General features: G+C 43.6%; 1 protein-coding gene across 1 annotated transcript in view; it reads right to left on the minus strand.

Annotated features, from left to right (window-relative positions):
* Positions 1 to 26,735, minus strand: part of SEC63 (SEC63 homolog, protein translocation regulator) — a 113,018-nt gene that overhangs the window by 42,890 nt on the left and 43,393 nt on the right. The window contains exons 6-10 of the mRNA XM_065401045.1: positions 14,726 to 14,784; positions 13,453 to 13,503; positions 10,878 to 10,986; positions 2,268 to 2,362; positions 339 to 471 (exon numbers count right to left, since the gene is read on the minus strand). Of these exons, the coding sequence (XP_065257117.1) occupies positions 339 to 471; positions 2,268 to 2,362; positions 10,878 to 10,986; positions 13,453 to 13,503; positions 14,726 to 14,784 (447 nt within the window). The remainder of the gene's footprint in view (positions 1 to 338; positions 472 to 2,267; positions 2,363 to 10,877; positions 10,987 to 13,452; positions 13,504 to 14,725; positions 14,785 to 26,735) is intronic.

Here is a 26,735-nt window from a genome sequence, read left to right on the forward strand (position 1 = left end):
ATACAATATTCATAGCCCTCAAAGAGAAAGCAAAGCATGAATAGACTGGCTTGCTGGAGATATCACAGTGCAAGGCAGGTGGCTCTGCAGCTCCCAGTCAGAAAGAAGAAAGATTCAGCTCTCCACCTGAAGAGAGGTGACAGCTGGAAAGCCTAAAACATTAAGTAGATGCCTCAAGAGGGACCAAGAAGGGGGTGTGGGTCAAAGGTGCAGTTAACCCTGAAACTGACAATATTCAAAAAGTGTCTAATTGGACCAAAACAAGTAAATTTACAAACAACGCAACATGTGATGTCTTTATTCCTAAAGAGCCTTTTAAAGAGGAGAATCATAATTACCTTCTTCAAGTGTCTCAGGAATTTTCATCCTGGCAAGATGAGCCAGTAAGAGAACTCTGGCTTTCAAGCTGTAAGGGCAGGTAAGTGGAGGCTCATTCTTCTTTAAATTAATGCTTCCAAGCTCTCTGATTAGCTAAAGGAAACAGAATAATTACACATACAAATGGCTATTTTAGTACCAAAATGATAAACATAGCATAAGGAAAACAGCTTGTATCGATATACAGACCTTATATACAAATTTAAACTTTATATTTCAAATGGGTTTCATCTTGATAAATTTTTAAGTAACTTTTCTCTGTCAAGATGAAGATTGCAGAAGAACAGACGTTTGATTTATAGCCCTGTTCCAAAACAGAACTATACCTTAAATGCCTCATTTCCAAGAATGAGAATATTTGTTTTTAGATTAGCCAAGAAGAAACTGGGATGATGAAACTGAAAATAAGCTTGAATTTATTTTTAATTTTGTTGACTAATGTTGAGTGATAGGCTTTGTTACTAGGGTTTATTCCAATCAGCTACTTTTATAAGGTTTTTATATTAAACTTTCTGTAAACTGGTGACACAATTTCATCTTAATACCTGTCACCCAGATAAGACCATGCCAGCTTTTTTATATATATATGGTGGGGAAACAGTCTCTGGGGTATGAAAAACACTTTTTTAAAATTACTGATTTAAGATGAACAGGAGTACTTGTGGCACCTTAGAGACTAACAAATTTATTAGAGCATAAGCTTTCGTGGGCTACAACCCACTTCTTCGGATGCATATAGAGTGAAACATATATTGAGGAGATATATATACACACCCATACAGAGAGCATGAACAGGTGGGAGTTGTCTTACCAACTCTGAGAGGCCAATTAAGTAAGAGGAAAAAAAACTTTTGAAGTGATAATCAAGATGGCTCAGTACAGACAGTTTGATAAGAAGCAAGTGTGAAAATACTTACACTTGCTTCTTATCAAACTGTCTGTACTGAGCCATCTTGATTATCACTTCAAAAGTTTTTTTTCCTCTTACTTAATTGGCCTCTCAGAGTTGGTAAGACAACTCCCACCTGTTCATGCTCTCTGTATGGGTGTGTATATATATCTCCTCAATATATGGTTCACTCTATATGCATCCGAAGAAGTGGGTTGTAGCCCACGAAAGCTTATGCTCTAATAAATTTGTTAGTCTCTAAGGTGCCACAAGTACTCTTGTTCTTTTTGTGGATACAGACTAACACGGCTGCTACTCTGAAACCTGATTTAAGATGGACTTTTCCAAATTGATGCTAGTTAAGGACGACCTAATTTGAACATGACTGGAACAAGCTGCATGGTTCCAATATAATATCTTTTAGAGACCCAGAGGGGAGTGACTAAGGGTTAGTCACTTCGCAAGATTTGACGTTTGAGAAGGAAGCTTTATATTGGCTTTGAGATGGTGGTTCAAACATTAGATAATAATTTGGTTTCAGTATTAAGATACTTAACCAGATTTAAGTTATAGATTTGATTGTCTTTGATAAAATTCTTTAGTTGGCATTTGTAACCAAAGGGAAAGCCAACTTCTTAAATTATCCCTTTGAATTTAAGGATTGATTATTTTTAGTGTTAATTTGATATAACTAATTCAATGACTTAACTCCCATCCAATATGGGCTAACTTGTTTGATCTGTTGATCCTGATTTGTTGTAATGCTTCATTTTCAGTTTGGTTTAATATTATTAATAGGAGCTTAGCTTTGGTGATATTGCTTGATTTTATTTTTCTTTAAGTGTTTTATTAAATGTAGTTTTCTTTCAATAAGCAATGTGGGTCCAGAACCTTTGAGGACCTGGATGGATACCAACCAGCCAATCTAAAAGCCTAACCAACTCCCCCTTTTAAGTCTTTGGTTCTCACAATAGTGAAGCATCTTTCAGGATTAACTAACCTGAGGTATCTGAATGTTATCTGTTGGTCTGCTTGTAGCATCTTTGTTATACTGAGGGTCAAATTCAGAGGCTCCTGCTAAAACCATTATAAGCCCTGCAAAGATAATTGGGGACAAAGTACAACAAAGTAAACACAAAGTTCTAGAATTTCACTTCCTGAAATTAAGATCCCACTATGCCAGATGAGTGACTTTTCAGTGTCCTCAACCAGAAAACTCCCAGCTATTTCAATCCCGCCACATCAGGAGCAAGTCCCCACTCTGAGTAAGATATTCAGTAGACCCAGTACTGCCTCCAATGTTACAGCTGCCTCTGGAGTAACACCTGACAAAAATCAGTCAAAGCAGCTCTGGGCTGCAAGATGGGCTTTCCACATAATATCACATCTAGCAGGATATGCTGATGGCTTTAAAAGAAGTAGACTTGTCACATAGTTGCAGCCCCAAAGACAGCAAAAGTCCCTGGTCCCATCCCCCTAACAGCAGCTGAAGCTGCTGTGCAGGGAGTCTTCTAATGTGAGGGGAAGTTTGCATAAGCACATCAACTGAAGTGGCTGGGGCTGTCTCTCTGAACCCCCTAAAGTTCAAAAAGGTGGTGTACAAAGGGGGGGGAGGGAAATATTGTTTTCATTGACATTTTCTGTTCAAGCTTTAGCAAGGGATTTGTGCACGCACAGAAATCACCCGGAACTGGTGGCTCCAGTCTTGTGGAGCTGGGCCCGGCTCCTCAGTCTGGGCTTTGCAGCCTGCTGCAGGGATCATGCCGCCACTCTGACTTAAACTGGCCAAACCACAGTGGTGCTGTGACCCTCATGTTCCTGGTTGCAATGCCAGGAATGGGGAGATAGGCCCAGCCATGCAAGATAAGGTTCAAGAAGTCAGCTTTGGAAAATTTACAGCACACAGGGATGACATTCTGTAAAGCTACACTGTCTATCCTTTAAATTGGGAGTCAGCTCTATACTGGGATGCTTCTGTTTGAAGCCAAGATAAAGTGACTAGATTAGTTTTTTCAAGTGTCTCTGGGAACCTTTAATTCTAAAACAAATATTGTTAAGTACTAGATTTTTTTAATGATTAAATTAGACGAACCCTTTGCAGTAAAAAGTAGTTCTACAAACTAATTCCTTACACATGGAAAACAGGAATTCCTTTAATGAAGCCAGGAAGATTTAGCCATCCTTACCTGAAAATTTCCTTTCAAACCTAATTTCCCACATTAGAGAGTTAACTATACTTTGGAGGAAAAAAAGATAAATTTCCTTCTGCTACAGGGCATGGTAAATTCCACCTAATGACCACACCTAAATAGTTGGATGTCAATTTCCATCTCTACTCTGGATGATCCATTTGTCTCCAAGGTGGGACAAACCTGTGGACCTTATTACTCGAAGAAAGGAAATTTTCAGGTAAACAGATACATTTTCATATTATTCTTTGTGCTAAGGTCTACAGAACTGTTACAATGGGATTTAGATAGTGTCTCTCCAGGATGCATACAGTAAGATCAGCCTTTAAATGTGGATATCCCAAATGAGGTAGATTATATATAAATATCTTCTTCATACTTTAGTGCCCAGGGGAAGATGCCTGCCAAATAAAAGGAAATGGCTTTGGCTAAAGACTGGATGATCAATATGCAGAATTAGATGAATTTATGTATTGATGGTCATATGGCCATCTAGTTGATCTCAACAGAGGAGACATGATTAATCTCAGAGTGTTAGTGCTTCTAAGGACTGTACTTTGATGCTTAACCAAAGGAGAAATATTTCTTGAATTTACTTAGGGAATGAATGCTGACAATGGTGAGGACTACTTGTCTGAATTGAAAGTACATTGGAGATATCTTCCGACGTCAGACAAACACTCAGCTGATTGAAGAATGCAGCCATCAGAAGGCCTACTCTATTGGATAGGAAATATGACACCTCCTGCAGGGGCTCGATCTGGGTATTGCTGTAAGGAGCAGAAGGAGGTTCCAAGGTTTTCCTCTGTGATCTTGCGGAATGCGATTGATGCCCTCAGGTAGCATCTAGTGTTGGGATTTGTACATAGCTTCCTTTTTCTGAACATGATGGGAACATTATACAACAGAGACTTCACCTTTTTACCCACAATAAAGCCCTCCTGGAGGAACTTATGGGTATGTTTCACTGGTTTAACATGGTAGTTAAACTATGTACCAGCTAGAAGAATAAATTCTCTTTGCTGCTTTCTCTTTTGAGGTGCATGAGAGCAACAGTCACTTCATCCAAGTATTCATTTTAAACCTCTCTGGTCCCAGATGGAGGATTAGATTTGAAAACTTCAGATCTCTGTGAGATACAGATATCTGAAGATCCAATGCTAGGTTAATCAGGCCTGAGAACTAAAGTCTCTTCAGCTAGAAAGGCTGAAACAGTATCACTGCTACTCTCTCATTTCTAGCTTTTGTACTGTTCTGGGGAGCAGTGGAAAAGGGGAATAGACACATAGCCGGGACCTTGTCCAACTTTATGAGAGGTCATTCACCACCTCATATCACAGATCCTGACACAAAGAGAGGGCACCGTGCACTTTATTAGCTGTTTCCAAATGCAAAGAGGTCTATCATCAGCTTAACTAACTGACTGACGATAAGTGAGATATTTCTGGGTGTAGGAACCATGCTGCTAATCTGACTTCCACCATGTATATCTTGGTGTTCATCTCCCCCTAGATAGGCAGTGCACATAGAGACAGGAAACTTTTGCTCCACTCAGGACAGGAGAATTTCTCTGTGGGGTAGGGTCCGTTGTATCCTTCCCAGTTATGAAACCCTCTGAGACACATTGACTGTGGTAACCAGAACAGATCTGTTATCCATGAAAGGAGCAGTGCCCCGAGACTTCAATAAATCACTGTGTTCCAGCTCATGGATGCTGTGCTTTCTTTCTGGCACCCATTCCCTGAACTGAATTGGAAATATCCATTTAAAATAAAAATCTGACTCTCTACATTCAATAGTTGTGGGAGCAGACAAACAATTGGAGCTAGATCTCTGCCAACAGATGATAGGGCAAGATGCAGAGGATACCTGGAATTACTGGATAGGTAGCATATGAACTCTAGAGCATTGAAGCATGCCTGTCTGAGATCAGAATTTCCAATAGGCTTCAATAAGAATTGAATTTTTGTTTGTTAAACCACTTGTTCTCCAATATGGCCATCTTCATCTTCTGTTAAGATTCTCCTGGGATGAGATCTTGTACCTGAGATAGTATTCTTCCTCAGCCCAAGCCTATGATTGTCTTCCCTCGCACGCACATACACACAAGAGAGAGAGAGAGAGAGAGAGAAAGATTGTCTAGATTTCAAGATACCCCAGGAACTGTATTACTCAGTGTGTTTACTTCAGCTTTCTCTCTGTACAGAACACCCTGAGCAGAACATTGTCCAGGAAGACTGAACTTCCATCTTCCCTAACGCCAATATTATTGCTACCATGATGCTGCAAAGCTCATGTAAGATCAAATGGTAGCAATTGAAGTCAGGGAAAGAAAAAGGCTGTCATTCATCTACAAAACATAAGAATTGTCTGACAATGGTAAAACAGAAATGCTGTGAAGACAATCTTCCTTTAGGAACTTATGTAGATGTTTCAGACAGGGCCTTGCTCTGCTTGTCCCATTCTCTGAAGCTAGGATGGGGAGTGTCAGCTCCAATCTGAAGTAGATGGATGATTTCCATTATGATGTAGCCTTTCCAGGGGTTGAAGAGACAGCGAATGGAACAAAAGCTGTTCCTGTAATTCTTACACAGCTCCAATGGATACTCCTCTGGACATCGAGTGCTCCCTTCCCAGGGTGTGTGAGAAGAGATATAGAGCTAGATCTTGCCTAGGGCAATTGCACACCTCCTAAGTGTAGTTTCATGATACTTAATACACTCTTGCCTGAAAGAGTCTTTTTCAATTCTTTGTTTTAAATATATTTTACTATTTGATTCTATAATTGTTCTGGACTGCTGGCCTTCTTTCCTTAAGGAACAAGAATTCACTTTGTGGGGTGGAGAGGTACACACCTAGAGCAATCAGCACAAGTCTATGACCTGGTCTTTTTCTGCATTTATCCCCAGTTTGTATTCTCTACAGTTGAGCGGGGGAAACCAGACACTGAGAATTATCCACTCTGCTGCACTCCATGAAAGTGAGGAGAAAGGGCAGATATTATTCTTTAATTTTTTTCCTGTTATTTTTCCCCATAGGGGTCTCTGTTCTGCTCCACTGGGAACACAGCCTTCCCCACACCTTGCGCCTGCAGGGATCGAGCATCACAGGCCTGCGGCAGTGCAAAGAGCCCTCTGCAGCTTCGCTGTCACAGCACGTCTCTCTCTCACTCTTGTGACAGGGGGCTGCAGAGGGCTCTCTGAGCTGCCGCAAGGCCAGTGACACCCAAGCCCTACAGGCACAAGATGGAGGTAGGTGTCCTGCACTCAAGCCAACTGTTACCATTGGATTTTTTGTTGTTGATTTTAGTGTGTCAGCTGAAATCAATGTTTACCAATTTCTGTTAATTTAAATCAAATCTTGCCAAGCCTAATGACATGGGATCCACACGGGACAGATAAGTCTGTGCTTCCCCTGGAGATCTCAGATATGAGTAGGGTGAAACAGGTGACAGAGAACCTTTCTTTCACCTCTGGTTTGTCTTGGCCTACCTATCTCCCTGCAGCCTACAGGAGCACCAGCTGCTACAAACACCTCTGAAGGTGAAGCAGAGCTGAGGGGACAATCCCTCAAAAGGCAAATGCAGCCATAGGACATGGCTGGACATTACGCAGACGTTTTACTGAGTCGAACTGTTAGTCTACAACAGTGGTTTTCAACCTTTTCCCCCCCATTTGTGGACCCCCAAAACATTTCAAATGAATGGTGCAGACCCCTTTGAAAACCTTCGGCAGTCTGCAGACCCCCCAGGGGTCCACGGACACCAGGTTAAAAATTGTAGACCAGTGGTTTTCAAAATAAAATTTGGAATTTCCTTCAGAAAAGCGCTGCAGCAGGGAAGCCTGGTCTAGCCAGCAGCTACTGTAGAACCAGAAAAACTGGAGGGAACTTCAGGAGATGAAGCATTCCCCTTCTGCAGTGACTGTAAAGTCTGGTTCTGCCCCTAACCTGCAAGCAGACTGAAGTACCTATTGTAATGGATCTGTGGACCTTAGCATGAAGAAAAGCAACTCTGATGATTTAAAACACCTAGTCATAAAGTATTCTCATTGCCCACAGTGATGATCAACTCATCTCCTCCCTTAGTCCCTTAATCCTCAAGAAAGGGGGGGGGAAAAGAAACATTTTAATTACTAAGAAGATGAATAGGCAGCACAGTAGGACACATGTACAAACAAACAGAGTGGGCTCACAAAATTCAGTTTAGTAGTAACAAATATTTACTACTGCATTTACTATATAGTTTTCAAAATACTTTACAAAAAGATGCATAAGTATCAGTATCCCCTTTACAGATGGGGGAGAGAACTCAGGCAGAGAAGAGGCTAGTTTGCCACCATAAAATCATAGAATATTAGGGTTGACGAGACCTCAGGTGGTCATCTAGTCCAGGGGGATCTCAAACTGGAGGTCGGAACCCCTCAGGGGGTCACAAGGTTATTACATGGGGGGGTCACGAGCTGTCAGCCTCCACCCCAAACCCTGCTTTGCCTTCAGCATTTATAATAGTGTTAAATATATTTTAAAGTGTTTTTAATTTATAGGGGGGGGTCGCACTCAAGGGCTTGCTATGTGAAAGGGGTCACCAGTACAAGAGTTTGAGAACCACTGATCTAGTCCAATCCCCCGCTCAAAGCAGGACCAACACCAACTAAATCATCCCAGCCAGGGCTTTGTCAAGCCAGGCCTTAAAAACCTCTAAGAATGGAGATTCCACCACCTCCCTAGGTAACCCATTCCAGTGCGTCAGCACCCTCCTAGTGAAATAGTGAACCATACTGAGTTCAAGTTTCTTGTGCTCAACGTCAAGGCCCTTCACAACTTTGTCCTTTCTTCTTTATTCACTTGTGTCTATTTTGACCCACATACCATCCTCTCCACCTACGATGCTGATTTCATCCCATTTAGGATGGTCCTCTGGGTAGAGTGCTAACACGGGACTCAAGAAAACTAGGTTCAATTCCCTGCTCTGCCTTAGACTTTTTTGTGTGACCTTGGGTAAGTTGGCCTCTCTGTGCCTCAATTTCCCATCTATAAAATGGGGTTAATAGTTCTTCTCTGCTTCACAAGTATATTGTGAAGATAAATACATTAGATTGTGAAGTGCTGCAATACAATGGTAACAGTAAACAGATAATGATAAACTTTAGTAGAGCCCCTGTCAGATTGATTTAGATAGGAAATTGTGCTCACCACCTGTGCTTGACAACTGCCTAGATGATTGAAATAACTGTCCCTAGTTTTGTGAGCCTGGAGGCTTGGTCCTCTCAGGTAAGGGTTCTCTACTTTATTTCCCCAGTTAGCCCAAAAGAATACGTTTTTCCTTTCTGCCTTTGGCATATGTTGTAAGGTATATCTGTTCCTCTAGGCTTTTTTCAGGGCACGGGTTAAGCAGGGAGAGTTTAGTTTCTCTCTATTGTATTGCCAGGAAGTTTGTCTTTTGCCATATCACAGAGTATAGAAAATATATCATAACTTATGCAAAAATTTCCTTTATTCGAGCAGGACAGACTGCGGATCCACTACAATGCGTCTTACCCCTTCTTGCAGTTCCTTAGAGGCAGAACTGGACTTGTCAATTATGACAGGCAGGGAGTAGCCACACCCCTGAAGACCTAGCCAGTTTGAGATGCTTCCAAAGCTGCTCTGTAGAGCTATTTCCTTTAAACTTTAATTCACAGATTATTAGGTAGAACAAGAAATTCAGATAAAAACTTCCTACTGCTGAGTATCTTCACATTTCTCCCTCACCTTACAGGGTTTCCCCCATTTCTTTGTAGCACACAGGGAGAGTGGCCTCCATGTTCTAAGATAATAGGATATCAATGAAAAGGGAATCTGAAGAGAGAACTGCTCCCGTGGGTGGAGTTCACTGCAAGTTAGCTCGAGTGTACTAACTCAAGCTGACTGCACTCGAGCTAGCCTAGCTCCAGTGAGAGCAACCACGCTTCAAAACAACACTCGAGTTGCACAGAATGATTTGACTGACATCACAGTGACTGGATTAGCAGATTGGGTTAGATGATGAGTAGTTGTAATTCAAGCTGTTGCATCTTCACTGTATTACTAGCTCGATCTTAAAGCACCATTTAACTCGAGCTAGAGATGTGTGTGTGGGGACAGGAGCCAAGTTAGGGGTAATACTCGAGCTAACCGTGCTGTGAAGACACACCTTTAATAGGCTCCTTGAACTTTACAGAGGTTCAAAGAGGGCCAGAGGAAGCCCCCGCATAGGGAAGCCCTGTTATCTCACTAAATCCCAAAGTGAGCAAGCCAATGTTACATAAGGGCTGATTAACTTCTTGCTAAAGAGGGCAGAGGAAATGGTCAGAAGAAAGTGGTCAGCCAAGAGGCCCCCTACAGCCTACTTGTTACTCCATGTCTGGGCTGCTCTCTCTCTCTCTCATATCCCTCTACAGCTGGAGGAGAGTGAAAAAGCAGTGGGACATGGCCAACCCATGGCATGAACAGGGTTCGGTTAACGAAGGCACTTTTGCGCTCTTCCTTGAAATCTTCTGTTTCTCTGTTTGCCGTGAGGTGTTCCTGCCAGACAACCTACCTAGATACGCCGCAGCCAGCTACTGGAGTATCAAAAGGGGTGTTTCCAGCAATCTTGTTGCATAGCCCCGAAGGCTAAACAACAACACCTCAGTAACTCTTAGCATCCAGGAAGTCAAATATTAAGAATAAAGAGGATCCCATTTTAATCATATTGTTTTCTGGTTGCTCTAGCAGGTCTGGTAAACCCTTCAGCTATTGTAGACAGATGAAACTAACCAGGTCTTCAAGGGCACAGTAACTGTCACCCTGCTTTGATTGATAGGTCTGATTCTGCCTCCAAAGGGTTAGACCCATTGTGAGAGTTCTGCAGACTTTACCTATAAAGATTTTTATTTAAAAAACCTAGTATGAGTAGACAGAAAATTAGGCATGCCATATACATTGAATGAACAAGTCATCTGAAAAGGACATTCCATGTTTTGGTATGGAGCAAGGTTTAAGTCTTTCAGAGCAGATATTTACAATGACAGAAACTTTGGCTATGATATTATGTCTGGTGCCTCTGATTCTACATTTAACTCTTTGGTAATGTAAATGTTTAAAAATACTCTGGGTCCCCAGAATTCTAGTATTTGGGATTTTTCCAACAGTAAGCTTATGAGTGACAGCATGTTTACAGCAGAAGTAAAGAGGGCATGGAGACCTAGGTTACAATCCTGTTTGGCAGTGGCTCAACATGTAATCATGGACAAGTCAGCTTCCGTGCCTCCGTTTAACCAACCTTACAATGGGGTTATATTAATCACCCCATATAAGCACTGAGGTATTCAAATGAAGAATGACCCCCCAAGGAGTTTAAAAGGCAACTTTGTACCTTTAACCAACTTCACCCTGTTTTTTCAGATACCCTTTTTACTTACGTTTCAGATCCATATTTCGCGTTTTATAAACAAAATATGTATAGATTTGAGTTGTGCGGATGAGAATCTGATCTCCGCTGTAGCGTATTGATCGGTACCACCAAGAACCCTAAGACATTCAATAAGGATATACTGTGTCAAGGATTAATCTTTTAATTATAACTATCAAATACTATAATACATTAAAACACAACTAAACTGCTTTTCAATTCAGGATTTATTCAGAACCAACCTCCAATATTCATATCCAAAACAAAAAAAAATTATATTCACCCTACAGAGTCTGAATTTGTCATCTTAACATAGTCATGATGGAACAATGTCAGTTCAATTTCAGTTTTGTAAAAATCAGCTTTTACCAACTCTAAGACTAAAGGTAATTCTAACATTTTAAAAGTTACCAAAAATATCCCCCTGAAGTGTTTATAAACCAAAGGTTGCAAGATTGGGTTAGCTCATGTCAACTAGAAGGTGAAAGTGACTAGAAACAAATTAACTGCTTTGCATTCATTCTTCAAGAAATCTACATCAACAGTATAAATTATGTAAAATAATTCTGAAAATTTATTTTTATTTTATGTATTAGCATCACAGCTGAGCTTTGCTAGCCTAGGAGATTTACAGCCACCCCTCCCTTTCCTCCAAATTTGGGGGACTTCCAAATGTAAACAACAACTTCAGCTTTTATGTTTTTTATTTTTCTAGCTCTTTTTCTTGTAGAGACAGCCTTGAAAATGTAAACTGATACAAACCAGTCACTAGAGTTGAAAGCTAGTCACCTAAGTTTCCTAACAACCACAGGTTACTCTCAGTCCCTACACACACATTTACAGCGCATTTTCTTGACTGTGCCCTTTACTTTAAAAACTCTGTTCTGCAGAAGCCAAACAAGCCAATTATGGTCTTTGATGGGCCAAGACAGCTTTGTAATATCAGTAGAATATGAATGGTCAAAATAGGTTAAGCTCAACAGTCTGATGAATTTGTACACAGAGATTCATAAAAGTCCCACTGAACCTTTGAACTGGTGCAAATGTTTACAATACTTTTAAACAAAAATAGTTCAGATATGAAACATGAACACTGTTTCTAGTGTGACCAGATTTTCAAAAGGGAATAAAACAGAATACTACTTGTTCTAAGGGAGGAGTGCTTATGTGATTTTGACAGATACGGGAAAGAGAGAATGGTGCCCTATCCTCCCGTTTATGTTTTCTATGTTTTTGCTTCTCTTTTCTTTACCCCTACTTTCACCTATCCTCCCATCTCCTCTCTCCATACCCTTAACCCAAGTCTTCTCCCCTCCCTAAATCCCACCTCCCTATAACCAATATTATCTCACTGTTTCCTTGTACACCCCCATCTATCTCCACCTACTGTCTCTTGTTTTATATTTAGATTGTAAACTTTCTGGGGTGGGGACAGTCCTTTGGTCTGTGTCTGTACAGCACCTAGCACAATCAGGTCCTGGTCCTTGACTGAAGCTCCTAGATACTATGGTAATACAAATAATCACCACATGTATTCATTCTATCACATACACTCACTTCTTTGTACTCCCCACTTGCTCACTTTCCCTCACCTCCTACATCCTGCCACAAGCTAGTGCTGCTTTGTTGGGCAGATAAGGTCAGCAGAAGCATGGTCTCTCCCTAGCCCACACTCTGGTTCAGTAGCCACCTGCCATCAGTAGTGGTGGAGCTGAGCTGCCTGTAAGCTGGCCATGTGTAGTAGTAACCAGAGTCTCAAAATTCAATATGAAACTATATGCATGGGAAAGGAGAGCACAAAGGGAGTTTTCACAGGGAGAGTCCAAGGAAGAGGGAGACAAAGCTTTCACACAAAACTGAAAGTTGAAATAAAATTGTTACTACACAAAAATGAATAAAAATTAAAATTATAAGACAAAGTTATCAAGAGAAACTGAACCACCAACTAGTTCCATCCCTGGAGTGGCCTTTGTTCAAGGCTGAAGCTCAGCAACAACCCTGAATTGCCTTCAAATGCCGTAGATGAAAGGTATTCCCCAATTGTGAGGAATGCAGAAAGAAGCTATGCAGCAGAATATATACAGTGTTGTAAACTTTCAGGATAGTCAATGTTTTTTCTTAAAGTCCCAGCTCTTGGAGTCCTGAGAATCCCTACTTTCATTTAAAAAGTTTTTAGCCCTCAGAATTTCAGAGAAAAGCCTGACAAAATGAATCCTGAAAAGTCAAATACCAAGAGGCAGATGAAAAGAATCCAACAGTTTTTAAACATTTCATGTTTCAGCTAATATTCTGAGGACCTGACTCATGACTTCTGACTGAGGCTGACAATACTGTGTATATATAAAAATGCATGACAAAGGGATGGGCAAATTCTACAAACAATGGGTCATGAATTTCAACAGAATTAAGCATCATGGCATAGCACAGCATCCTTTTTCATAAGAGCTTTTCTGCAAGTGTACTTAAAATGGAAGCAAACATATTTACTAGACTGTAGACAAAGCTGTTTTAGAAGCAAGCCCTGAGAGCTCCTCATTCCATTCATAAAAATAAAGTTTTTTTCCTTTAGTTTAGGTAATACTTACCACAACAACTGGAAGAATAACCATAAATGCTAGTCCATATACCAGCAAAACCTAAAAAGAAAAATATTTGATATACACAAGTCTATTACTAACTATATTTCACACAAGAAGTTTTGTTACATACATATGCATTAATTAGCTAAATTTATCGCTGTAGGAGCCATCTTGAGATTTATGATTTTGAAGGCTACAACAACTAAATGGATCAGAAGCAAGATCTCATTCAGAAATTTTCACCAGTTAAATATAGTAAATATTTTGTATGAGTACGTTCTTTAAAATGCCTATCTGTTGTCTTGGATGGGTTGTTTTAATTATCCAAAAGTTGTCTGCTAAGTAGTGATTTTAAGGAAAGGCATCTAGTTATTCTATTCTTGAGCAAGCAGGTAAGGGTCAGTTCTAACGTGTAGCAATGTAATGTAATAGAAAGGATTTTTAAACTGTGGGTGCAGAATTGCTAGGGTACAGTAAGTTATATAGAAATTCAATGCTATACCTCTATATAAAGAAATGTACATGTGTATAGTCATGTGTATATATTTGATTCTGTGCTTGCATAAATCGCCTAGGAAGGTTGTGGAATCTGCATCATTGGAGATTTTTAAGAGCAGGTTAGACAAACATCTGTCAGGGATGGTCTAGATCAGTGGTTCTCAAACTTTTGTACTGGTGACCCCTTTCACATAGCAAGCCTCTGACCCCCCCCCTTATAAATTAAAAACACTTTTTTATATATTTAACACCATTATAAAATCTGGAGGCAAAGTAGGGTTTGGGATGGAGGCTGACAGCTCATGACCCCCCATGTAATAACCGCGCGACCCCCTGAGGGGTCCCGACCGCCAGTTTGAGAACCCCTGGTCTAGATAATACTTAGTCCTCCCAATAGTGAAGGGGACTGGACTAGATGACCTCTTGAGGTCCCTTCCAGTCCTATGACTCTATAATTTAAGCTATTCTATGCAACTGCAAATTTACACTTATAGAAGGTATAATGACCAGGCTACCATGTCAACATCATTTCTGCATGTGTTAGCACCATACTCCCAAAAAGATTACAATTAAGCTATTTTATCACTTCTTATTCTGAAATTTGCTCCATGGAAACAGGGAAGAATGATACACTCTAAATGAGTGATGGGCTTGAAAGTAGAAACATCTGATATGTCAATACATACTCACATGCATAAAGTTAAGCATAGGCTTAACATACTTGCAGGATTAATGCCTGAGGCTGTGTCATGGAATATTACATAAAGTTATGTTAACTCACCAAGAGAGAATTTTTCTGATCCACAATCCAAGCTGGCAATGCAATACCAAAGCTCGTAGCTGGAGAGAATAAAAGAAAACAAACCTGTTACAAAATGGCAAGGAATTCTTTTAAAATCAGAGGGACTTTTAAGGGAGGGTGGGAGGGGGGAGAAGGTTGTCTCCATGTCAGTATTTACCAACAAAATTCTAAAATTCAGTCAACTAAAAAGAGGGTTTGGAAATATGTCTACTAAAGGATGCAGAGAACTGATAAGAGTTTCTGAAGCTCTGAAAATTTCACCAAAACTATTTTGGCTCAATAACTATGTGCAAGATGTACAAATACATCGAAAGAACAGGTGAATAGAAGGATTTAACAGTTTAATATAGTTGTCCAGATTTGTAATGCTTCCAATGGTACAAACACCTACAGTACAATAAATACCTTGATGGGGGAAAAAAATGGTTAGCTACCTTTCTATAATTGTTGTTCTGCAAGATGTGTTGCACATGTCTATTCCACTATAGGTGTGTGTGTGCTCGGTGCACAGTTGTCAGAACATTTTCCCTCAGTGAGACTCATCAAGACAGTTTGAGTGCCCTCTGCCATCGTGCACCACCGTGTCCCCAGCTCCCCTCAGTTCCTTCTTACCGGAGAGACTCCAGTAGAGAAGGGAAGGAGGGTGGATCATGGAATGGACATTTACAACAAATTTCGAAGAATAGTTATGGAAAGGTAGGCAACCACTTCTTCAAGTGATTACATGTCTATTCCACTGTAGGTGACTCACTAGCAGAACAACCTGGAGGTGGGCTTGGGATCTACTTCAACAGAAACTGGAGAACACCACGTCCGAAAGTGGCATCTCTCTTGAGCTGATGGGCTATAGCATAATGAGAAGCAAATGTGTGCACTGCTGACCAAGATACCACTTTGCAAATGTCCAGAATAAGTACTTTAGTCAGAAAAATGGTGATGCTGCATGCACGCTAGTTGAATGGGACAACGCCCTAGCTGGTGGAGTCACATTAGCCAACTTGTAGCATAAACGAATGCACAAAGAAATCCAGGATGAAATCGTTTTAGCATAAACTGGCTGGTCCTTCCTTCAATGCAGTTTTGTTATGGTCACAGATGGAGTGAATACCTAAACAACTTAGTACAGGTCGACGTAGAAAGCTAAAGCTCCCATCACATCTAACAAATGAATTTTCTCCTCATCTCTATGAGAGTGAGGCTTTGGAAAGAGTCAGTAAATAAATTGCCTGGTTAATGTGAAAATTAGACACCACCTTTGGCAGGAACTTAGGGCGAGAGTAGAAGTAAACTTTATCCTTATGAAAAGCTGTACAGGGAGGCTCTGATACCCAGGCTCTCAACTCACCCACTCTCCTCACCGAAGTAATCACAGTTAAAAATAACACCTCTGTAGTTAGGGAGCAGAAAACAAGTTACAAAAGGTCCAAAATGTGGTCCCCATTAATTTTGCCAACACCAAGTTCAGATCCCATGAAGGAATAGGATCACGTACTGTGGGTATAATCTGTCCAAGACCTATAGAAGCCTAACGGTGATGGGGCTGGGGAAAAGGGATCTACTGTCCACTATGGGGTAGAAAGCTGACATAGCTGTCAGATGTACTCTGATACAGGTAACTGCCAGATGTTGATGTTTTAGGTGTAAAAGATAATCTAATACATGACTGATAGGAGTTGTTCCAGGGGGACATCTTTCTGTTGGGACCAGAAGTACTTCCTGAACATACTTAGAGCAGCCCTTTCTAACAGTGTTAACCATAAAGTATCCACCTGTCAAGTGGAGGGCTTGTAGGCTGGGATCGAGCAGGTGCATATGGCCCTATGATTCATGTCTGGGTCAAACAGGAGAGAAAGTAGAGGTCTGAGTGACAAGGGTAGCAGGGTCGAATACCAGTGTTGCCGAGGCCATGCAGGTGCTATGAGGTGAGCCTGGTCTTGCTTGATTTTGGACAAAACTCTGGGCAGTAATGGAATCAGAGGAAAGGCATACAGGATGGAGTTCTTCCAAGACAGCATGAACTTATCTGTCAATGAGTCTTGGCTAAGACCTCCCTGGGAACACAATTGATGGCATTTCCTATTGGCCTTTGTTGATAAAAGGTCCACTTGGGGAGTCCCCATTAGCTGGAAGATGGATCTGGCCATGTCGGGACTCAGCGACCACTCATGGCCATTGGAGAAGGATGTGTTCATCTGATCTGACAATCTATTCTGCACCCCTGGAAGGTAAGCAGCTCTGAGGTGAATCAAATTTGCTATGCAAAAGTCGCACAGGCATAGCTGAGGAAAATGCACTCCTCCCTGCCTCTTTACATAAAACCAGTCGCTGTGCTGTCACATAAGACTAGCAGATTTTTCCCCTTGATGTGTGGAAGGAAGTATGAACAGGTTAGACCAACAGCTTGCAACTCCCTGACATTTATATGAGTCTTTAGATCTTTGAAGACCTACAAATCTCATGTGTCCTGTCCCGTCCCCCATCCCAGGGGGTATGCGTCTGTGACTAAAGTGAGCTATGCTTACGGGGAACAAAGGGGACCACCATACAGACTTCCTGAGGGTCCATCCACCAGTCCAGAGACAAAACTAACATTGGTAGTCAAACCACTCTATCTAAATGATGGCAACTTGGGGCATACACTGAACCAAGCCATCCTTGCAGCTTTCTGAGGTGCAGTCCGATGTGCTGCACTGCATAGGTCAGAGGATGTCTGACCTGCATAGGTCACACGCTGCCATGTGTCCCAGGAATCTAAGGCAGCTGCACACTATGGTCAGAGGATGTGCCTTCAATTTTAGAACTAAGCCCCATAGTGCTTTGAACCACAATTGCAGTAAAAAAGCCTTGGCCTTCATAAAGTGTAAGACCACCCTAATAAATTCTATTCTCTGTACTGGTTTCAGGATTGATTTGTCCCAAGTTACTAGGAGCTCCAGCACACTGAATGTGCACAGGATGATGGATACACTGGACAGCACATGAGTCTGGAACCAGCCTTTGACCAGCTAATCATCCAGGTACAGGAACATGTGGACCCCTAATTTTTGATGGTGAGTCACTTACTGATTCTACAGGTTTATCTGGTGATAAGGAAGATGATGCAACAGCAATGCCTACTCTATGTCTTGTGGTGAGGGAGCTGCCCAAGCAACTTCTAGCTGCTCAGTACAGATTCTGGTATTTAACACCAGAGAACGTCACCTGTAGTGCCGATGCGCTCAGTGCGCACTTAAGGAAACTAACTGAGGTGGGTGAAGATGATCTGGAGGATGGCGTGGACTGCACTCTCAGCAAGTTTGCAGATGACACTAAACTGGGAGGAGTGGTAGATACGCTGGAGGGTAGGGACAGGATACAGAGGGACCTAGACAAATTAGAGGATTGGGCCAAAAGAAACCTGATGAGGTTCAACAAGGACAAGTGCAGAGTCCTGCACTTAGGACAGAAGAATCCCATGCACTGTTACAGACTAGGGACCGAATGGCTAGGAAGCAGTTCTGCAGAAAAGGACCTAGGGGTTACAGTGGATGAGAAGCTAGATATGAGTCAACAGTGTGCCCTTGTTGCCAAGAAGGCTAACGGCATTCTGGGCTGTATAAGTAGGGGCATTGCCAGCAGATCGAGGGACGTGATCGTTCCCCTCTATTCGACATTGGTGAGGCCTCATCTGGAGTACTGTGTCCAGTTTTGGGCCCCACACTACAAGAAGGATGTGGAAAAATTGGAAAGAGTCCAGCGGAGGGCAACAAAAATGATTAGGGGGCTGGAGCACATGACTTATGAGGAGAGGCTGAGGGAACTGGGATTGTTTAGTCTGCAGAAGAGAAGAATGAGGGGGGATTTGATAGCTGCTTTCAACTACCTGAAAGGGGGTTCCAAAGAGGATGGATCTAGACTGTTCTCAGTGGTACCTGATGACAGAACAAGGAGTAATGGTCTCAAGTTGCAGTTGGGGAGGTTTAGGTTGGATATTAGGAAAAACTTTTTCACTAGGAGGGTGGTGAAGCACTGGAATGGGTTACCTAGGGAGGTGGTGGAATCTCCTTCCTTAGAGGTTTTTAAGGTCAGGCTTGACAAAGCCCTGGCTGGGATGATTTAGTTGGGAATTGGTCCTGCTTTGAGCAGGGGGTTGGACTAGATGACCTCCTGAGGTCCCTTCCAACCCTGATATTCTATGATTCTAAGTCCTAGCAGGAGAATGTGGCCCTGAGATCCACCCTTATCCATGCCATTGCCCCCTAAGAGGCAGCCACTACTGGAACTTCTGTGAGATCTGTGACCTCCAAATCTCTGACACAGGTTATGCATCCCACCTAGACAGGGACACAGAAGACCACAACACCGAGTCTGAGGAAGACGGCTTAGTCCTCTGATAGTAGGGGAGTAGAGCCCGTTGGAACTGGAGATAGGTGGCCAGATCCCAGAGATGGTGGTACCAGGGATATCATTGCTGGCTTGTACCTCGATTGCATTGGTTTCTGAAGTACCGAAAGCTGAATGATAATGATACTGCATGCTGCTGACAAGGCGGAGTAGGAACCAAGGAATCTGTACTGATTGAATACCGTCCTGCACTGCCAGGGACACAGGTACTGAGAGGTTAAGCAGTTCTATTGTGGCTGCATATGCCTCTGGGGTCATTAATACAGGTATTGATCCTGATCACGGTGAGTTTGTAAGGATACTTCAGTGCTGGGCCTTGATGGACCAGGCACAGGTTCCAGAGTCAACAATCCCTCTTTAGATGAGAAGTTCTCTAGAGAGTGCCTCCCTTCAGAGTCTCTCTACAGTCCTTGCCTCTAGCTGACCACTTCTATATCCCACCCAGTCCACTACCACCACCCACCACTCACACACCAAACCCAATAACCGAAATTAGATGAAAATACTGCTGCCCACAAGAGACTAGACTACTAAGCACCATAGGCAGAGAATAGGAGAGACTATGGGGCACCAGTGGAATGGCAGGGAAATGATCAAGTGAGATATATCTAGATAACCCTGGCAAGTCACCCACACGTTGCACAATCAGGCGAAAGCTTCCTCAAGATCACCTCCAATCTGACCTGGGGGAAATTTCCCTCCCAACCCCACCTAGGGCAGTCAGCTAGACCCTGAGCACATGAGCAAGAACCAGCCAGCCAAGCACCTGAAGCGCCCCGTAATGCATCGGTTCACATCCCAGCAATCCCTCTGCTTCCGTGCACATTTGGCACCATCTTTCAACATTTTTTGTGCTGCGCGCTCTGTCTTCCCTTTCGGTCTGCGTGAATGGAGCCTGAGCTGCTGAGGAATATGCTGACGAGTCTCAGCAGCACGTCATGTTTGGCAGTCAAGTTATTCCTTAAGATCCAAACTGACAGTGAGGACTCCGACTATATCGACTCGAGTAACGCATATGACACAAGATTGCTTGTGGCATTCACGGACATGCTCACCACCGTGGAACGCCGCTTTTGGGCGCGGGGAAACAAGCACTGAGTGGTGGGATCACATCGTCATGAAAGTCTGGGATGATGATCAGTGGCTGCAGAACTTTCGGATGAGAAAAGCCACTTTCATGGGACTGTGTGAAGAGCTCACCCCCACCCTGCGGCGCAAGGACACGAGATTGAGAGCTGCCTTGACGGTGGAGAAGCGGGTGGCTATTGCAATCTGGAAGCTGGCAACTCGAGACAGCTACCAATCAGTCGCTAACCAGTTTGGAGTGGGAAAGTCAACCGTTGGAATCGTGTTGATGCAAGTTTGCAGGGCCATTAATCGCATCCTGCTCAGAAGAATTGTGACTCTGGGTAATGTGCATGACATTGTGGCTGGCTTTGCACAAATGGGTTTCCCTAACTGCAGAGGGGCGATAGATGGGGCGCATATTCCAATTCTGGCACCAGCCCACCTAGGCTCCAAATATGTTAATCGGAAGGGGTATTTCTCTATAGTTCTCCAGGCACTTGTGGATCACCGTGGGCATTTCATTGACATTAACGCAGGCTGGCCCGGAAAGGTGCATGACGCACGCATCTTTCAGAACACTGGCCTGTTCAGGAAGCTGCAAGCCGGGACTTTTTTCCCGGACCAGAAGATCACTGTAGGTGAAGTCGAAATGCCCATCGTGGTCCTTGGAGACCCCACTTACCCTTTAATGCAGTGGCTCATGAAACCCTACACAGGGAGCCTTGACAGCAGCAAGGAGCAGTTCAACAACAGGCTGAGCTGGTGCAGCATGAGTGTGGAGTGTACTTTTGGCCGTTTAAAGGGCCACTGGCGCTCTCTGTATGGGAAGCTGGACCTGGCTGATGACAGCATCCCCGCGGTTATATCCACGTGCTGTACCCTCCATAACATTTGTGAAGGGAAGAGTGAAAGCTTCACTCAGGCATGGACCGCCGATGTTCAACACCTGGAGGCTGAATTTGAACAGCCAGAGAGCAGGGCTATTAGAGGGGCCTAGCGTGGGGCTGCAAGGATTAGGGATGCCTTGTGGGAGCAATTTGAGGCTGAAAGCCACCAGTAATGTCTGGTGCCCTGCACGGGAGTGAAGTGCAGTGGTTCCAATGTTAGTAGGAATCTGTGTTTGCTAATCTGACTTGCAGTGCCTGTTGCTTTCCTGGGCTAAGGTATCTTTTACTTTATGCAATAATAAAGAATTTTTTCAAAGCCAAAAAATCCATTTATTTAAAAGAAAATTAATTTATTGAAAAGAAATACAACTGCTTTGGAAACAGAAAGGGCAAAGGGGTGGGGTGAGGAATGGTACAATCACAGATTTGCATATGTCCTGTAATCATACTCAGCCTTCCTGTCTGGAGTGCTGTGCAATGAGTGCTACACTTCAGGATGGCTATACTGCATGGTGATGGGGGCTGAGTGAAGTGGGTAAGGGTCGTAGTTTTCAGGGCTGGGTGGTGAAGCTACAGGTGGCAATAAGAACCCAGATGTTGGGGAAAGTGGGTTGGAGGTGACATGGGGGCACAAGGGAAAGAGTTTTGGGACAAGGGATGCGGGGGGGGGGGGGGGGGCAGGCACGGTAGTGCTCTGCCTGCATGGCTATGAGCGCCTGGATCAAGTCCGCTTGGCGCTCCATGATGCTTAACAGCCGATCCATGCTTTGCTGCCGCAGCTCCGCACTTGTGCCGAAAATCCGCATTGATCCACATTCTGCTGGCAGATCCTCCTAAAAGCGCAGGAGTGGAGGGAGAGTGAAAGAGTCTCGTTAAGTGACTGCTGCATTACTTCATGCAGCATGTCTTCTTTGCTTCTACATGGCCTCTTCCTGAGTCTTTGCAGCCTCTCGGCCGGTGATAACACGGACGGCTGAGATCTCAAGGTTGCATCTGTAAAGGCAAAATGCAACACTTAACAGAGGCAGCATTGTTCACACCAGACAGAGCAATGATTCCCCCGTATTTAAGGAGGGCAAACAGTCTACAAAATAGCATAATGTGCCCATCCCAAAACGAGTGCACATAACCCATGGGAGCCCCAAAATGGTGAGTAAGTACAGGATCCAGGGGGAATGATTGTTTCATGGCTGTACTGTCCTCTGGGTTTCTGTGCCTTGGGGAGAGCCAACAGCTGCAGGGGGCCCCATACTGAACACTGTCCCCACATTTTCCACAGGAGTTCATCCTGGAAGATATCTCGCTGCTGAGGGTGACCTGGGAAGCAAGGGAGGGTCTTCTACTACAATGCGGCTTCTGCCTTGGCCCATATGCAGCTTGCCTGTGTGCAGCAATGGTCCCCGCACCCCTCACGGCACAGTGGCGCAGACATGTTAGCCTGACTGGGACAAGGACCACAGTGGCTCTCCCAAGAAACCTGCCCAAGCGCATTGCCCAAGTTCTGGCTGAGACCTTTGAAGAGATCACGGAGGCCAATTACTGCGATGTGAGAGAGCACATCAGCGCCCTCTTCCACATCTAGGCATGCATGCAGCCCTAACCCTCCTCGCCCCAAGAGCCCGCACTGAACAATTTCCTCCCCAAAATAAAAGCCACTTACCGGGCACCTCCTCTGGTGTTTGTCCTTCCCCAAGCACCAGCCACCGCAACTGGCTACCTTCCTCCTGGCTTGAGAGCAGCTCCTGGCTGCATACATCTAGGGATTCCAAGGTGTCTTCCTTCGCCTCAGCACCCTCACTCCCACTTTGCTACTCCTCCTCCCCGTCTTGTTGAACTGGGCTCTGAAGTGCCCATGGTGGTACTCGGAGAGGAGGTAGGGTCACCCCCAAGTATCGCATCCAGCTCTTTGTAGAAACGGCAGGTTGCGGGGGCAGCACCAGAGCGGCAGTTTGCCTCGTGGGCTTTGCGGTAGGCATTCCGGAGCTCCTTCACTTTAACCCTGCACTGCAGTGCGTCCTGGTCATGGCCCCTTGTGACGTTGCACTCTATATGATTTTATGAAAGTATGCTGTTGAGTGTGAATATAATGTAACTAAAATATGCTTCATGCAAAAGGTTTCTTGTAAGGTGTCATTACAAAACTTATAATCTACTGAGTGTGGTCATTCTATTTGTATAAATGTATCACTCTTGTATCTGAAATTAGAAATATTAAATATAACTGAGGGCCTATTGTAATTATGCAAAGTGTGGGCCACTAATGGTGGTTTGGAATCTCGATGGCTCCCATCAACCAGGACAATTGACTGTGGATGGCTCTGTTTGCAGGCAGGCCTTCCTGGGAGTCAGGCTGGGAGGAATGAAGGCTTGGGTGCTGGAGTCCCAAGCTGGCAGGGAAAGCAGGGGCAGAAGTAATCTTGGCACATCAGTTGGCAGCCCCAAGGGGGTTTCTGTGATCCAACCCATCACACCCCTTTCCATCATGTCCCTTGATATCTTCTCGAAGGTATCTTAATTCCTACAGCTGGAGCGCAGCTGGGACTGGAACTGATGAGGTCCAGCACCTCACCATTGCTCCATACTGGGGATTGCCTGGTGCGTGGAGGCATGGTCACCTGGAAAGATTCGCTGAGAGCACTCCACACCTGGCTGAGCAAACAGGAAGGGGATTTTCAAAATTCACAGAGAATTTAAATGGCGGGTCTGACCGTTGGTCACCTGAGGGCAGGACAGTAGAGTTCAAACTGATTACCAGAATGGCTAGAACAGGCATTGTGGGACACTTCTGGAGGCCTATCAGAGCACATTAACAGACCAGGGCATCCACACTGGCACTGCGGCGTTCCAGGGGGCGCATCAAACATTATTCCACTCACCGAGGTGGAGTACCAGGAGCGCTCTAGCCGCGGAGTCAGAGCGTGCTACGTGCCTTGCCAGAGTGGACGGGTTGTGAGTTAGAGCGCACTGGGCTGCTTTAATTCGCTCTAAGTCGCAAGTGTAGCCATGCCCTAAGTATAGGAAAATCTTTTGGTGTGAATGGCTATAACTGAAAATGAAATTTATGCATAGCATTTCCTCACTTGGCTGGCTTACAATGAAGATGCTTTGCTTTTGCTTTTTTGGCATCTGAAATCTTTGGAGTTTGCCAGTTACTCTGTGCACGATGCAACGGATTCTCTTCTTCTTTCAAATCCTCATACTCTTGGTCAAACCTTCCCATGGTGGAGAAAGGCTTCGGACAGGTTCAAGGGCCAGGCACGAATGTGCAGCTCAAAGCCTCATGCACTGACAGAGCAATTATTGGCTGTTTGTGGCAGCAGGGCATATCTCACCCTCTGAGGATCCTGAAAAACTGCCTATAGCATCTCCTGGACTTTGCTCAATGCTTACAAGGCTTCTTTGCTGCCACTGTGGGGGGCAAAGGGGCCTGCTCAACAGGTACTGTACTGGAAAAACAAGACAGTTAGAAACTCACTGTTTAAGGGATTCCTTAGCTCAGGAGAGGAGCTAGAAGCTGAAATTAATTTGCTATTGCACAAAAAGGAATACAAATGTTTTACAACAAAGTGGTCAGAGAAACTGACCCACCAGTCTGTTTAGCCACCAGAAGCAGTAATTCAGCTGTCCTGAGTTGAAGGGCAGGACTTACTCCTTAAGTCTCCAGCAACAACATTGCATTCCACAAGTGGGAAACATTACACTTAGCCATGACTGAGGGGAGAAGCTGTCCAGTAGAAGAAAAAAAAAAAAAAATCTAACAAGGTTTGTTAGTTCTCACCTGTAACTTTGCATTTAACCAAAATTAGAAATTTTCATTTAAATGTTTCCAAACCAGCCTCAACTCACCTCATGTAGACATGCATTATAATATTGGCTTTCAAACTATAGTATATCGACCACAAGTGGTCTGTGGCAATCTGGCTGGTCACATGGTGCTAGCCCTACTTTTTTTTAAGCTGCCAAATAACATTAGATCCTCATCAGTCCCGCACCATCAGATACATAAGACAGAAGTCAAACAGTGCCAACCACCACTCTGCTGGGCTTGTTTTTCCAGGTCTTTTATATTCATATTTAATCATACCACTTCAGCCATTATTGAGCTATGGAGTGTGCCTCTGGTCAGCCTCTCCATCTCTTGCTGGGTTGCCAATGAAATGCTAGTTTAGGTAGCTTATCAGGCATTCTTAAAAGATATCCCAAATATGTCCATCTCTTCTTCTTTTCTACTTGCATTGTTGTATGTAGTTGTGCCCATTCTAGGAACTCCTCATTACTGATTCTACAAGTTCATTTTACTTTGAATACTCTACACGGACACCTGCACTGAAAGCTGTTCAATTTGTCCTGGATAGACTCATTTTTCCCTAAGACTCTGTTCCATATACAAGGATGCTTAGGATGTTGCTTCTAAAGATCTTAAGTTGGGTCTTTTTGCTAGTCACACTGGAGTGCCATACTGTTTTGAGATTTTGAAATATGGCACTTTCTTTATCTATTCTGGACTTTATATCAAACATGCACTATGGTGAATGATATTACCCAGATAAATAAATTTATTAACAGCTTCTCAAGGCTTCACCTTCCAAGTAGATAAAATCATCAGCAGGTAAATGAATGTTCCTAACATCAATTTTTGATTTCTTGATAAGACCTATTTGCTTGGCAGAATTTGAGAGAACATCTGTCTTTCACTGCATATCTTCAACTGATTTATTTATCAGACAGATGTCTTCTGCAAAGTCTAAGTCTCCAAGCTCATGATCTATCCACACAATGCCCATTTCCATACCTTCACAAAATAAAATCAGTAGCGACTTGTAACAGGATGGCTGGCCTGAAACTGAGTTTAGCTCTCCTATTCCAGTTCAGGTGCTCCCTGTTTGAGCTAATTAAGAGAGTGGAGCAGCATCTGGGAAGCTATAAGAGACATAAGAGTGAGTTAAAAGGGTCAGAGCAGACTGGTTTGGTCAGGAAGTGAGATTCCTGGGAGAGGGCTGAAAACACAAGAGCAACAAAGAGTTTTCTGGCTGAGAGAACCAGGGCTAGAGGGCTGAAGGCAGGAAGGAGCAGCAGAGGGAGATGCCTGCTGCCTCTAAACTGGAGCAGAGGGCTGAAGGGAGGGAGTAGCGGAGGGGGCTTACCCACTGGCATCTCATTGCCATGAAGCTGGGTCCTAGAGGAACCAGGAGAGGCTCCCAGTGGAAAGGCTGTGAGCTCCCACTGGGAAGAGCATGGTTGTGCCCCAGAAGGAAGGCCTGGGTTGGCTGTCCTGGTGGAGGGACAGAAGACAACTGAAAGAGTCCAGGTCTGGTCTAAGACACCAGGATGGTGAAAATAGAGCCAGGTTTTTAAAGATTGTGTGCATGGAGTTGATGTAGACTATGTTGTGGGACTTTTGGTTTGGGACTTTTGCAGTGTGGCTTGATTAATAAACCGTGATGTACTTGAGGACAGGTTGTATTGGATTTACTGTGAATTGAAGAGGGAAAACAGAGGTGAGGGGTCACTCACAGGGCTTCAGTCTTTGGTAGCAATGCCTTGTGATCTACTAGAGTCATTTTGGAGGAGGCCTGATGCCTTCTTCTCTAGTGAGAGGAGTCTTTGATGGCATCTGCAGCCAATCACCCAGGTAACTGCAATGCCTGTGT

This window comes from Emys orbicularis, chromosome 3 (genome assembly GCF_028017835.1).
Source record: "Emys orbicularis isolate rEmyOrb1 chromosome 3, rEmyOrb1.hap1, whole genome shotgun sequence".
Lineage (NCBI taxonomy): Eukaryota > Metazoa > Chordata > Testudines > Emydidae > Emys > Emys orbicularis.